General features: G+C 35.9%; 1 protein-coding gene across 1 annotated transcript; it reads left to right on the forward strand.

The window, feature by feature from the left end:
* The first annotated feature begins 11,682 nt into the window (after positions 1–11,682).
* adra2db (adrenergic, alpha-2D-, receptor b) lies at positions 11,683–13,888 on the forward strand. The gene has a single exon (XM_055179188.2). The coding sequence runs from the start codon at positions 12,099–12,101 to the stop codon at positions 13,338–13,340; it is 1,242 nt and encodes a 413-aa protein (XP_055035163.1). The 5' UTR covers positions 11,683–12,098; the 3' UTR covers positions 13,341–13,888.
* The last annotated feature ends 958 nt before the right edge of the window (positions 13,889–14,846 follow it).

Genomic DNA, 14,846 nt, shown 5'->3' on the forward strand with positions numbered 1-14,846 from the left:
GTCTGTAATTTAACTCAAAAGTGAACAACGAAACTGCTTATGGATGTGACTCACACATAGAGAGCCCTGGGGTATCCCTGTAAAATACAGTGTTTAGGGAATCTGTCACAAGAGAGGTCCGAGTCTGATCACGACAACCCTGATTTTCCAGTATAGATCTAATGTTTTTCTTCTCTTCCTCTTCTTTGCAAGGTTGATTTTTCTATTGTTTTGACTCCCTGTTTAATTCTCACACTCACACCCCCACATTCTCACCTTCAGTGAGTCTCTAGCAATATGAGCAATGCTATTATAACATTTACACTACCTCTTTGCATACCCATATAAAAAAATGAAATCCCTTTAATCTCAATTGTTTCTTCTAGACACCAACAAGATTAAATGAAGATGCACATAAAAACAGTTTTTTAAATTTCCTGATGCTTTTAGATGGCTGTCCTAAGAGAAAAAAACTAAAAAGTCACAAATGTCTCCAGAAGAGTTTGAAGTGAGATCTCAGCAATCTCACAACTGTGCTTAGAACCTTACGAAGGAGGCTTACAAAGGTTAAGCACAGTAACTTCCCATTTGGTCAAAATTTAGTTAAGGCTTGAAATGGGCTTTGTGACTTTTAACAAAGTCTCCTGGTTAAATTTTGTCTCATTTTATAGAATTGTGGTAACATATTTGACTGGCTGGTGTATAAACGTTAAAGTCATTTTTTTTCAGTTTCAGTGTTTGCATTCTGCACTTTGCTTTTTTGTAGACCCGATGTATGAGTAACCCACTTCTAGCCAAAATAAACTTGAATTTGGTTACATGTTGTTTTCCCCAAAATAACTTGTGCGATGTATGATATTCCATGTACGCAGAGAAAACGGTAATAAGGCTACAAGGTGTTTGGTTTCATTTATTTTAATATATTTTTGGGTTAGACATATAAGACTTTGCACTGACAGCCTACATTTTGCCTTGTTTTAGCCTAAATGTCTAAGATGTGTTTTTAGACGTCTATTAGATGTCTTTTAAACGCAAAATTGCTTGCTGGGGATTTGCCATGTCTGTAAGCAGCAGTTAATATTTTGAAAGATTTTCAGATTGTCTAAGTTCCACAAACTCTATTAATTTTAATTAAATAAATTATTGAAATCAAATTTGTATCAATTTCTATTTTTCCTAAGTAATTTAAGGAAAATAATTAGAGACGATGGGCTCTATCTTACACCCGGCTCAATGTAGCGCAATGCGCAACGCAAGTGTCTTTTGCTAGTTTCCACCCTGCGCAATTATCATTTCCACGTTTAGCGCCACATTGTTTAAATAGCAAATGCATTTGCGTCCCCTTTTGCGCCCATGGGCGTTCTGGTCTGAAAACGAGGTGTGTTCAGGTGCATTGTTGGCGCGTTGCTATTTTGAGGCAACTAAAATATACTACGCCATTGACCAACAAAAACCTGCTCTAAAGTCTAAAGTCAATGCCGCAATATGTTTTTTGTTATTTAAAGAGCGCATTAGTAATAGACAACCCGGGTTTGCTTATCACATACATGAATGCGCAACAGCACAAAAACACTTTTAAAAATGAAAGATTAAAGGATTGAATGTAAAAGATTATTATTGAGTCTCTTGGACATAAATGAGGACCGATTATGAGACGTTAGAAGGCGCAAAGAGCTGCTTCACCTGCAGCCTGATAAGTAAATAAATGCTTTGCTTTAAACAAATGCATCTGTTTTTAAATGTTTTTTTTAATGCTACCTCACTTTATTGTAAACTTTATTGATTTATTGTATATGAATACTCTGTATCTGTGGATATGGTGAGATGAGAAACATTTTTAAGTAATGGTTAAAAAAACGCTGTCCAAGTGCTGAAACGTGCGGAGAGCCGTTTGTAAATCCTTTATCTCCTGTTTGTTACAAATAAAGTATTTTTACAGTACAAACCTTTTCTTACATACACTGTAAAAAAATACTTTGCTGCTTTAATTTTTTTTGTTGAATCAACATGGATTTACAAGTCATTTCAACTTACTATTATTTATCTCGACTATAGAATAGTTGTTATAACTACAGGTAAGTTGTTATAACTTATAAAATTAAGTTGACTTTTCTAAACTATATTTTATAAGTTGTGACAACTCATCTCTGTTCACATGACTTGTAAATCTGAGTTGATTTAACAAAAATTTTAAGGCAGCAAAGTATTTTTTACAGTGTACTTGCAAATTATTTTTTGATGATATTGGATAGCCATAAATTTAGAGCAATTAAAAGCCTGCTTTTTTACTTCCATGACTAAAAGACAACAGGTTTTAAAGGTTTTAGTAAAAAAAACTATTTTTTTAAAGGTTTTAATAAAAAAAACTATTTCAGTGTAAAACAACACAATTATTTAACATTAATCTTAAACTGGGGATCTTCTTCCTCCGCTTAGTTTTTCAGTTTACAAAGTCTGTCATCTAAATAGGGATTAGACATAGCGCCAGCACAACAGGCTTTTAAAGGGGATGAGAGCTGAGACTCTCATTGGTTTATTGCACGTTACGCCCAAAACACTCCCATTAATCATTAAAAAAATAGGACCAACCCTTTTCGACCATGCGCTCGGCACACAAACCATTTTTCCCGTCGTTAAATTAGCAAAAGTGGATTCAGACACGCCCATTTAGACGTTGCGCTGTGCGCTTTAGACAATGCGCTTAGATTGTTAAAATAGGGCCCAAGGACTTTGACATCAAATCTCCTGAGCTATGAAAAGAGGAACCTCTGAGCAGAATAACCAAAAACATTTACTAGCTATTTTAAGTAAGCAGATGTCAGTGCTGTGAGACACAGCGCTGGTAAGGCAATATAACACATTAACTTTGGTAAATGTTGCATAAAAATGTATTTATCATCTTTCAGCTTTTTCTTTGATGGATGCTCCATGCATCTTTCTCACATCACAAACATTTTAGTTCTTCACTTTTGCTGCAACATCATTATATGACACATGTGACCCTGCCTGCAAAAAAAGTCTTTTTTTGTGCTTTACTTTCTACGTAAATTCATCATACATAATATAAAGAACATTCTGTACAAATATAAACTTGATATCTTAAATATATTGACTGAGTAAGGTCATGTCAAAATTGAAACCAATCATTGAAATCAAATTTGATGCTCCTAATCTCATAATAACAGTCTGAGAACTGTATTTCACAGATAGGGTCTCGTGATACCATGACCCGTCCACCCCTGATAGATGTTTCCCTAAAGCTCCACACTTTTAAAAGTCAACCAGCGTGCTTTATTACTCATCTCCTGACCTTGTCAGCCTTCCGGGTGACAGGCTGACATTGACACGGTGCCTTATAGACACATAGTTGATTAAACACAAGCTGACCAATTTAACGCATTTTGGAGGTATGACTTGCTCCTGTCATGAGTTTACATCATGCTGTTCAATTACATGGCCAAGAGTTCAAGTCACTGGTCCAGAAATGACAGGTTCTGGTCCAAACCATTTAACCATTCCTCAAACTTTCTTATATCATCTCACATTTGAAAGTCTTCAAACGAGTCATCTTGTCAGTCATGACGTTTCTGGCTCCTTCCCTCAACCTTCTATAAGAAATTCAATGGCAGTCATAAATATATATTATAGCAAGATCTACTTAAAGAATACATTCATATAATATGTTATACTGTTTAACATAGAAGGCATGTGGCTTTTTAAGTGGAAAAATGATCCAGAAACAGCATGTCCATTTACAACCCTAAGATTTGTCCTTAGAATTAAATATTACCTTATTCGAAAGGGTCAAGAATAATGTTGAGCTCTGCTCTGATTGGTTGTTTCTCAGAGCAGCTCCTTTAGTAGCTCTGTGTGTGTTTAAACAGACTTTATGTTTGGGCCTGTATCAGACAAAGATACAGATTTTGAGGAATATCATCTGAATTGGTAATACTAATCTATATATCTCTGAAGCTGCACCTTACATTGTCAAAAATCATTTTGTGGCTTAGTAAATTTAAAGGGCTGGTTCAATGGTATTTCAAGCATTCTGACTTATTAACACAGTTATAGAGTTGTTTCCTCATGCTAAACGTAGGCAAAGTGTCAAAAAAGCAATTGGGCGTGTTTCTGTGGCGAATGCACTTCGCCATGGTTCGTACAAGTTTCGGAACGTTTTTTTTCGATTACAGCTCCAGCTGACGTTTCAGGGGTTTTCTATACGTATCACTTCTTAATATTGGCACTTCCCCCGGAAAACCCCGCCCACCTGTCAATCAGCGGGAGACGCTAGAACTTACAAACATATCATGTCACGCGACACAGCTTTGTTTAATTTCAAAACTCAACAATGGCACGAAAGAAGAAGTGTGTTTTTGGATGTAAGGAGAAGAAAGCCAGTCTTATGAAAACAATGGATATAGTTTATTATCCGGGGTAGCAGCGGAGTTTTGCGTCTGTGTTTGATGAGCTGGATTTTCCCAACCGGTCATGACGAGTTGCACGCGGTAAGACAGACTTCTGTCTTATGTTGGAAATAGTCGCGTGCATATTATATAAATGACACGAACATGTAGTGAATCATAAGTTAAACAGTGTTGTATAGTGTTACATGACTCGTACTCGCTCCTCCCACGGTAGTAACTCCTCCTTCTTCATTTTTTTGTATGTTATCGGAAAGTTTCGGTAAAGCTAATCATTAATCTGATTAAACTAAAGACTCTTCGGAGATATAAAGGATTTAATACTACTCTATAGGTACTCCAGATTAACATCAGAAATGCAGAAACAGCGTGTGTTACGTGAGCTTTAACTAAATAAAATGAGTAAATTCTATTAAAAAAAATCTTGTTTTTTAACCAAATTTTAGTAAAAATAACACAAAAAGGTGAGTAATTCTAAATGAACACACTATTTAGTAAATTCAACTAAATTTTATCATGTAAAATTTGTAAAAAGGAAATTAAGTTAATAATTTTGAGTTAAAACTATTTTAATTATTTAGTAAATATAACTAACTAGGCAGTGGACTAAAAATAATATGCTGGATTTACTTAAAAAGATTCATATGCATTCTCTTTTTTTGAGTACATTTAAAACTTAAAAAGTGGATGCACTATATATGATTTTATTTAGTAAATGCAGCATATTATGTTTTTCAGTGTACCTGATTTTGTTCTAAGGGAGCGTGCACACCAAAGCTTTCACGCCCGCGGCGGCATTTGTTTTCAATTGTTTCCAATGAAAGCTCTGCGTTTTTCAAAAAAGCCAGCAGCTACCGTTTTTTTTTCACGCTGAAAGCCGGCTCTCGCCGATGTTTCCGCGCTCCACGTTGAGCTCTAAGTGCTGAAAAATGATTCAACTTTGGGTCAAAAGTTCAGCTCGTCAATGTCAGTTCTCACACGGCCGTCCAATCACAGTGGAGGAGGGGCGGGACAAATATCACAACAACCAACCGAAGTATCACAGCAACCAAAGGCATTCGGCGTCCTCCAGGCGTTTTCAGCCGCGTTTAAAAGCTTTGGTGTGCACAACCCCTAATGGAGTAACATTCAAAGTGTTTATCGCTTTCTCTTAAACACACTTTATTTTAAGCTACTTTATTACGCCATCCTTAATGAAAGTGGCAATCAACCTTAAAAGCAGTTTTAAGGTTGGGGTCATTACCCATACGAATGAAGAGCTAAATCATGGTTCGATGAAAGCACTAAATATTTGATATTTTCTCCCTTTGAAGCTTGAAATAGAGAAGCTTATTAGCTGAAGGGCAAAACACACAACAAACCAAAATAGGCTGGGGTAAAAACCGGTCCAAGGCTGTTTTGTAAGAGATTATTGCCTCATGTTCTTCCTCCAGCAGCTGTACAGAGATGATGTCATAGGGCATTATAGCTGCGATGCCGGAAAAGAAAAGTCATTACACACACTGAGGGAGATCAATATCAAACTACTGGAACTCAATGAGCTACTAACATAATCCATAAAAAGTGTGCGAATGTCTGTTGAATTAAGTGATATCTACATTCACATGCAAGCCAGAGTAAGACAAAGTGCACGGTTGCAAAGTACCTGTCTGCGCAGAGACATTTGGACATGGTACTCCTGTGAACAAAGCAATCAAATGAGAACTTAAAAGACACTTACTTTCTCACATGACTAAGTATATCGCCATCCATCATCTTTTGCTCTGTGGCTCTGACTTTATTGCATAATATTCACCGACTCACTGATTTATAATTATAAGCGTGCTGAACTGAATTTGTAATTGCATAAATCAGCACTTGGAAGCCAGAACGTTTTCCCTACAGAGTCCATATAGAGAGAAAATGGCTGATTGCCTATCAAACACATAGTGAGTCAGCGTCTGCTGGTGACAAACACCAGTCGTAATAGATTTAGACCACGTCAATGTCTTCTAAAGCAGCACACATATACATTTATATACTCTATAAAGTCATACAGCATGCATATACTACAAACTAATTTCCCCAGAATTTGTTTTTGATGTCCAAACTCACTTGATAAATTTGTCGAGAAGACCTGAGATCATGAGTTCTCCCAATCTAATCTCATGGGAATTCTGACATATTTTTCAATGTGGCTAATTTGTATGAATTTGTACGAAGTAAACAATACAAAAATGTATGATTATTATAAAAACAATAATGCCTAGCCCCTAAACCCAACAGAGATGAAAGCAAATAATACACAAATGTATGAATTTGGTTGTCAAGTTTATACAAATTAGATATCTCAGAAAAAACGTCCAAAATTGCCATGAGATTGTGTTGTCTTAGTCTAAAAGATGAATTTTCATTCTTTCTTGTTTTTAAGCAAAATTCAGGAGTTCAGATGCAAACCTCTCTATGTGCATCTGACATGTTTTCCTGTAAATTAGCATTTTTTTATCAAGATATATTTAGTTTGAGTAATTTCTCTTTAATGGCAATTATAAAATGTTATAAGAGTTTATTAAAATGCCTTTCTTTTTTTTACAAATGTCACTGTGGTCATTTCATTGGTATTCAACAAATTTGACTGTCTTTCGCTGCAAAACTCTCTAAGTGCTTGCAAAAAATATCCTCTTGATTTGAGTAAACACACTGAAAAAAATGATTCATTGAATTGAATCAATTTTTTTAAGGTAAGTGGTTGCAATCAATTTATTTAAGCTACATTTAAACAAAAGTTTTATATTTTATTTTATTTTACTAATCTTTTTTGTTTAAATGTAGCTTAAATAAATTGATTGCAACCACTTACCTTAAAAAAATTGATTCAATTAATAATTTTTTCAGTGCAGTGTCAAAATCACTAAAATGCAACTAGAAGCATTGCAAATGATGAAAGTCAGAATGTAAAAATGAAGAAACTGAAGCACACATTAGGGGACGCTGTGATTCATGCAGACTGATCTCATGGAAAGTCACGTAAAGGTCACGCAAAATTTAATTAATTTATTTGTGTCCATGGCATGAAATTCAGCTTTTTCATGCCTTGAGGACAAATGTCTTTGTTGTGTCAATAGTTTTTTGTGTCCGTTGCACTTGTCGTTTCATTTTATGTATTGTTTATTTGGTAACACTTTATTATAATGTTCATTAATTAACATTAGTTAACTACATTAGTTAACATGAACTAATGATGAACTGCACTTGTGCAGCATTTATTAATCTTTATTAATGTTAATTTCAACAATTACTAATACTTTATTAAAATTTGGTTAACGTTAGTTAATGCACCGTGAACTAACATGAACAAACACTGAACAGCTTTATTTCTATTAACTAACATTAACAAAGATGAATAAATACTGTAACAAATGTATTGCTCATGGTTTGTTCATGTTAGTTAATACATTAACTAATGTTAAATCATGAACATTATAATAAAGTGTTACCGTTTATTTCATAGTTTTTTCTTATTTTCTTACCATTGTCGCCTGGGGTTGGGGTTAGAATTACTATCTGTTAAATCTTTAGACATCCAAACCCCAACTCTAACCCCAACTCCATGCAAGAATAGTTTTAAAAGCAGAAGAAAAACATGTAGAAACCAATACATAAAAGTACATTCTAACCCAAACCCAAAATCTAACCCAACCACAAACGACAATGATTTAAAAATCGTGGGGGGGATGAGTAAACAATTCATAAAATTACACGAAAAAAAGTTGTGCCGCGGACACAAAAAAATATTTGAAGAGTTTCGTTGCAAAACGAGATAAATCCATTTTTTACATTTTTGACAAAACATGTTTATTATTATGTTATCATGTTATTATTTTGTTTTATGGTGCTACTTAGCTGTATTTTTTAAGTTATGAAGGTTTAAATCAAAACAAACCAACTGCAGTTCAATTGAAATTAATTGGAATGCACAACCAAAAAATGAGATTTCTGAACAATTAAAAAAACGGTGGTTATCTCGTTTTGCAACGAAACTCTTCATTTATAGAAATTTGAGTGACATAACAAAGACATTTGTGCTCAAGGCACGAAAAAGCTAAATTTCATGCCATCAACACAGATGAATTATTCAAATTTTTCGTGACTATGACATGACTTTCTGTGAGATCATGTTGCATCCACGTCACTGCCACATACTTGTATTAAAGAGCACCTATTATCTGATTCACGATTTTACACCTCCAAAGTAAATGATGATGGTGATCGTTTTTCAACTTAAATCTCTCTTGTACTACAATGAACACACAGTAACAGTTTACCTTCTCAGGCTGTTGACGGACATGACGGTCACTATCATAATTTCGCCCGCTTCTGACTCACAGCCTGTAAGTAGTCGATGTTTATATTTAAATGATTTACTACTGACTAAATCAGTGTAGAGTAGTGCTTGTTGTTTGTCGTTCCTTCGATCACAAATGCAGACATGGTTTTATGCTTTAGGATCATTACCTTACCAATCTGTTATGTTCTGCTCAAGCAGCTCTGGTAAAGTTGATCGATCAGCTTGGTCATCTGCATTTTCTGGATCAGATTTGACTCGTATTGATTAGGTAGTAAAGACAATATTATCTCAGTATTGCATTGGGAGCTGATCTTTCAAACATGGTAAGAAGGGTCACATTTCTGCCTGACGTCAGATGTATTTAGGCCAATCACACATACTGGCCAATCGAAGGGCACTGCACTTTTCTGAAAGAAGAGTTTTGTACAAAATCAACTCGTTTCAGGGAAGTAGGGCATAGAGGAGCAACAATAATGATGAAAATAATGTGTTTTTTGAACCATAAACCACACAATCACATTGTGTTACACCAAATTCACAAAATAATGTTGTTTTTAGCAACGTAATAGGTGCTCTTTAAGGTAGGCCTACTTCCAAGGGAGACAAGTTTGAATGTGAAACACGAAGGTTTGGCACACCATTAATCATCTTTGCACTTCAGGATTTTGCTGAAAAATCATTTAGCGGATTCTGCCAACAAAGCAGTATTTCTGAATGTCCCGAAGCTGGGATTAAGCCGATCTGAAGTGAAAGCTATTTGATAAACAATATCAGTCTCATTTTTTACTCAATTAGCTACAACTGAATTTCACAGCCACTAATCCCTATTTGTTTTCATTATGGAAATGAAGAGCTTTGATATTTCAAAGTATACAATTCAAATATACAATTATTATGCAGTGTATTAGGGTACAATGAATAATTTGTAAGGCACACGTGGCTCAAATTTAAGGGGACACGTGCCCCCTCAGGTTGAATAGGCATGATGCTATTTGATATTGGATGCTTAGAGTGCCTCCTTCAGGGTGAAACACAGTGCATCCTTAAAATAACACTTTAAAAGCATTTTCTCTCTCTACCTGAAAACATGCAACCTCATGCTAGTGACCTTGTATATTTGCAATGCACAAAATTGCCCCAACAACAACAGTAATTTATTTATTTAGCATTACCGAGTGAACTCTCTGAGTCATTTTGACATTATGTCATATGTTGTTATTATTATTATGGCTTAATGCTGACTGAATCTGAGCATTTAGGGTCATCGTCTCTGGGTCGCTGATGACTTTTAGGTCAACTGAAAAAAAAACAGCCAACTCCTAATTCTGCCTTTTCACTCAAAACTGGTATAGGAGCTAAACTTTTAATATGTATTTATTTTGAAATGTGAAAAGTTGGATCAACTTAAAAAAATACTTCACCTAAAAATATACCTTTCTCGTGCAACCACAGTAACTTTGAGTTTGAGCATCTTAAAGATTTTAAACTTTTTGAAAAGAAAAATATTTTTGCACTTACATGTATAAGGCTCTCAAAAGATTAATTGTGATTAATTGCATACAAAATAAAAGTTTTTAGCATAATTTATGTGTGTGCACTGTGTCTAATATATATATACACACACACAGAAAAAAATGATTCAATTATTTTTTTAAGGTAAGTGGTTGCAATCGATTTATTTAAGATACATTTAAACAAAAAATTGGTAAAATAGAATAAAATAAAAAACTTTTGTTTAAATGATTGCAACCACTTACCTTAAAAATTTGAGTAAATTGAATGACTCTTTTGTTTTAGTGCATTATTGTTTGTATTTAAGAAACATTTACATGTAGATTTATATATATATATTGTGTTATATTTATATTATAAATATAAATAAAAAATATACCTACACTGTAAAAAATTTGCTGTAATTATGCAGCTGGTTGCCAGTAACTTTAGAAGATGAAGACTGAAAATGTTTCATGTTCATTTAACTTTGAACAAACTGTTGCCAGTAAATAACATAAATGTAAAATCTACAGTAAGTTACTGGCAGCTAGTTGGCAGCAATACCCAGTAATACTGTCATTTCTGCAGACATTTTTTTACAGTGTAAGTAAAATTTTTCTTAAATTCATACATGTATGTGTGCATTTATATATACATAATATTTTCAGTACACACACATATATTATGCAAACACAAACTTTTATTTTGTGTGTGATTAATCGCAATTAATCTTTTGACAGCCCTATTTATAAGTATAATTAACTTGGATTCACAAGTCATTTCAACTTTTATTTTTTATCTTTACTAGTGATGAGTTGTTGAAACTTATAAAATAAAGTTAAAATAAATTAAGCTAATTTAACTTAATGGGAAATATTCAATGGAGTAAAAAATGTGACAAGTAGCATCAGTCTCCCCAACAATATGTTATATAAGTATCAATATCATACTGTTCAGTGGTGATAGCTACTGACATCTTATTATTAAACAGTAAATGAATCTATCAATGTATCACTGTCAGCTACTATTCACTTGTCAAATTACAGGCTCTAGAGTGCATGACATTTTAACACCAGAAATAAATTAGAAAATTAATGGCTAAAGCAATGTGTCAAAAGTGTCCAAGTAACCCCCAAAAAACAAAAAAAAAGTATGTAGCCTAAACCTTATCACCTTAACTAACTGCATTTCTTTAAACCTAAGCAGATAATGTCACAGGATCAAGAGGTAAAACGTATTAATATTGATAATTATATCAATGATATGTTTTATTTTTTTTTCATGTAGAAATGGAATACACTTTTTATTCACGCGTATGCATGCATTATTGGGTATGATATTTTTACTTATTAATGCACGTTATTATAAAATGCGCGTGCATGCTTTGTTTTTGTTATTAAATCAGCGAAATAATTTGTAACTTTGACTCCCCCGCTGCTCGAGGAGAGAGAGAAAGAGAGAGAGAGAGAGAGAGAGAGAGAGAGAGAGAGAGAGAGAGAGAGAGAGAGAGAGAGAGGACTGAGAGACTGGCACAAAACGCTCAGTATCTCTCAAATTCGTTCGGTGCTCCACATAGGAGCGCACCAAAGATTCTGCCTCCTTCTCCACCAGCCATCCTCTATATCTGTCTCCAATGCGCTTCTTCTAATTAAAAATAATGGCTTGGCTTTGTGTGATTAATTACTGCCCACTCAAGAGCGCGTTCAGCGTACCAGGCAATAGCTATTTACATCATCTGGGAGTTTTAAAAGTTAGAAGATCATCTTTGGTATGACACGTTTGGAGTGGACTTATGGCCGGATTGCGCATTGAAGTCGAAGCGTGTCTTGGATATCAACACGCCTGGAAATGGAGACTCAACACCAAACGCATCCAGAATGGATTTAATTACAATTCCCTACTCTTCGCCGAACTCGTCGGCGGATACCAATGCCACGAACGCACCGAGATCCCCGCCACATTCACAGTACGCGGCGGTGTTGATTATTCTCGTGGTCACTGTAATCATCCTGGTGACCATTGTGGGAAATGTATTAGTCGTGGTGGCCGTTTTCACCAGCCGCGCTCTCCGTGCGCCACAGAACCTTTTCTTGGTCTCTTTGGCATCTGCTGATATTTTGGTGGCCACTTTGGTCATCCCGTTCTCCCTGGCCAATGAGATTATGGGATACTGGTACTTCGGAAACACCTGGTGTGCTTTTTACCTGGCATTAGACGTGCTATTCTGCACGTCATCTATTGTCCACCTCTGCGCCATAAGTTTGGACAGGTACTGGTCGGTGACCAAAGCGGTCAGCTACAACCTAAAGCGGACCCCACGGAGAATAAAGACCATGATCATGGTGGTGTGGGTTATATCGGCCGTAATCTCCTTCCCACCCCTCATCATGACAAACCACAAAGAGATGGAGTGCTTGCTGAACAACGAGACGTGGTACATCCTCTCATCCTGCATGGTGTCGTTTTTTGCGCCGGGTCTTATCATGATTTTGGTGTATTGCAAAATCTACAGGGTGGCCAAACAGCGCGCATCCACTGTGTTTGTGGCCAAGAACGGGATGGAGCGACAGCCGTCGCAGTCGGAGACGTGCTTCGTGCGTAAAGGCAAGTCGGAGATGGAGAGTCCAAGCAGCAACAGCTCTGGCAGCCGAGAGCGCAAAGGCGAGCTGGACGATATCGATCTTGAGGAGAGCAGCTTGTCCAACAAACAAAGGCTCTCCCGCTTCACTAAAAGCAGGAAAGGAACACATCCGTGCCCAAGGCAGAATGGACGTCTGTCATGGGCATGCAGCCGCACCTCCGACCTCGATCAAGAGCCAGCGGCGCGTCAGATGTCTTTATCCAAGTCCAAACTGGCGCAGATGCGCGAGAAGCGCTTCACCTTTGTACTCGCCGTGGTTATGGGGGTGTTCGTGCTCTGTTGGTTCCCTTTTTTCTTCACCTACAGCCTTCACGCCATATGCCGGGAAAGTTGCACGATACCGGATTCTTTATTTAATCTGTTTTTCTGGATTGGCTACTGCAACAGCTCGGTGAACCCTATCATTTATACAATTTTTAACAGAGACTTTAGGAAAGCGTTTAAAAAGATAATGTGCCATAATCCTACGCGCTCTTAAATGTACATATATGTGTGCTCTGATGGCACGTGTGTAGCCTACATGCATACGTTTTGTATGTGCGCGCGCTTGCACTGGACACGGAGGAGACGGCATTTGCGCGCTTGGTCCGCGTCTTTGTAAATATAGCATTTTGAAGATCTCTTAATGTTTTTCTTGCTATTTGGTTACTTGTTTTTTTCGTGTAATGTATTCAAAAATACAATTATCTAATTACTGTGTCTGAGAAACAAGGGCAGGTAGCCTGGTTAAATGTGAAAAACCAACCCAAGATCACACTTGTGCCAGTCCGCTTTAAATATTTATTTTAATTAATTTTATTAATATTTATTTTAATTAATATTTATGTCAGTTTAATGTTGAATTACTGTAAAACTGTTATTGAATAATCACGTTTTATTTCATTGTAACTATAAGGGCATAGAATAAAGTTTTTGAATTACATTTTCAGAACCAGTGTTTATGTGTTGAAATCAACATAGATTAGCTGTTTAAATATATAAACATTTTATTGCCCAATGCCAGAATGAATGGAGCAATCATTTGTCCATCATGAAAAATGTATTACTGAGATGTTGCTCTCAGGAGATTAAAGGAAGTTCTCAGTTGTGTTTCATTTAAGCATCAATTTAGTCTCTGATATTCTTCCTGAAATTGCTGAGGAGAAATAAACATAGAAACAAACAGGATCATTTATAGAATGCATTAAGGAGCGGTTTCCCGGACAGGGATTAGATTAGTTCTAGACTAAGGCGTCAATATTTGACGACACTTGACCATGCGTCAATATGTTGACGCGGAGGGTACCCCTTTCGCGTCATTTTTTGACGAACTAGGGACTTCAATACTATGAGGTACGCGAAATTCTCTTTCCTATTTTCTTACAATTTTCTACCATTTTCGCGTCAGTTTAGGGTTAGATTTACATAATGACATCCCTACCCAAACCTATCCCTAACCCCAATGTCAGGTGACAACTGTTTAATTTCGCGTACCTCATAGTATTGAAGTCCCTAGTTCGTCAAAAAGTGACGCGAAAGGGGTACCCTCCGCGTCAACATATTGACGCATGGTCAAGTGTCGTCAAATATTGACGCCATGGGTGTGAGACTGTGTTGCAACGAATAAATGTAAAAGCTGTCCAAATTGAAAACAACTTGTACTGACATATCTTAAAATACATCAGTGCCCTTTGTTTTGCCTCAAAATGCACACAGGTAATGTTGTTAGTAAGGCATGTTTGTTCAAACTAGTTATATTTCCTAATTAAACTAAAGCCTAGTCCTGGCTCAAGCTAATCCCTGTCCGGGAAACCTCCCTCAAGAGTTTGGAAGTTATATTAAACTTAAAGTTAATGTAGATTGTAGTAATCTGGTTCATAATATTTGTTTAAATATAATGATAATAAAATTAATTCATATTTAAATGAATGTTTAAATTAATATTGAAATCTTCAAATATACCACTGCAGAGCTAGCAAATCTGAGCTCAGCTTGTGACATTATT

The sequence above is a fragment of the Misgurnus anguillicaudatus genome, chromosome 9, assembly GCF_027580225.2.
Source record: "Misgurnus anguillicaudatus chromosome 9, ASM2758022v2, whole genome shotgun sequence".
NCBI classification, from domain to species: domain Eukaryota; kingdom Metazoa; phylum Chordata; class Actinopteri; order Cypriniformes; family Cobitidae; genus Misgurnus; species Misgurnus anguillicaudatus.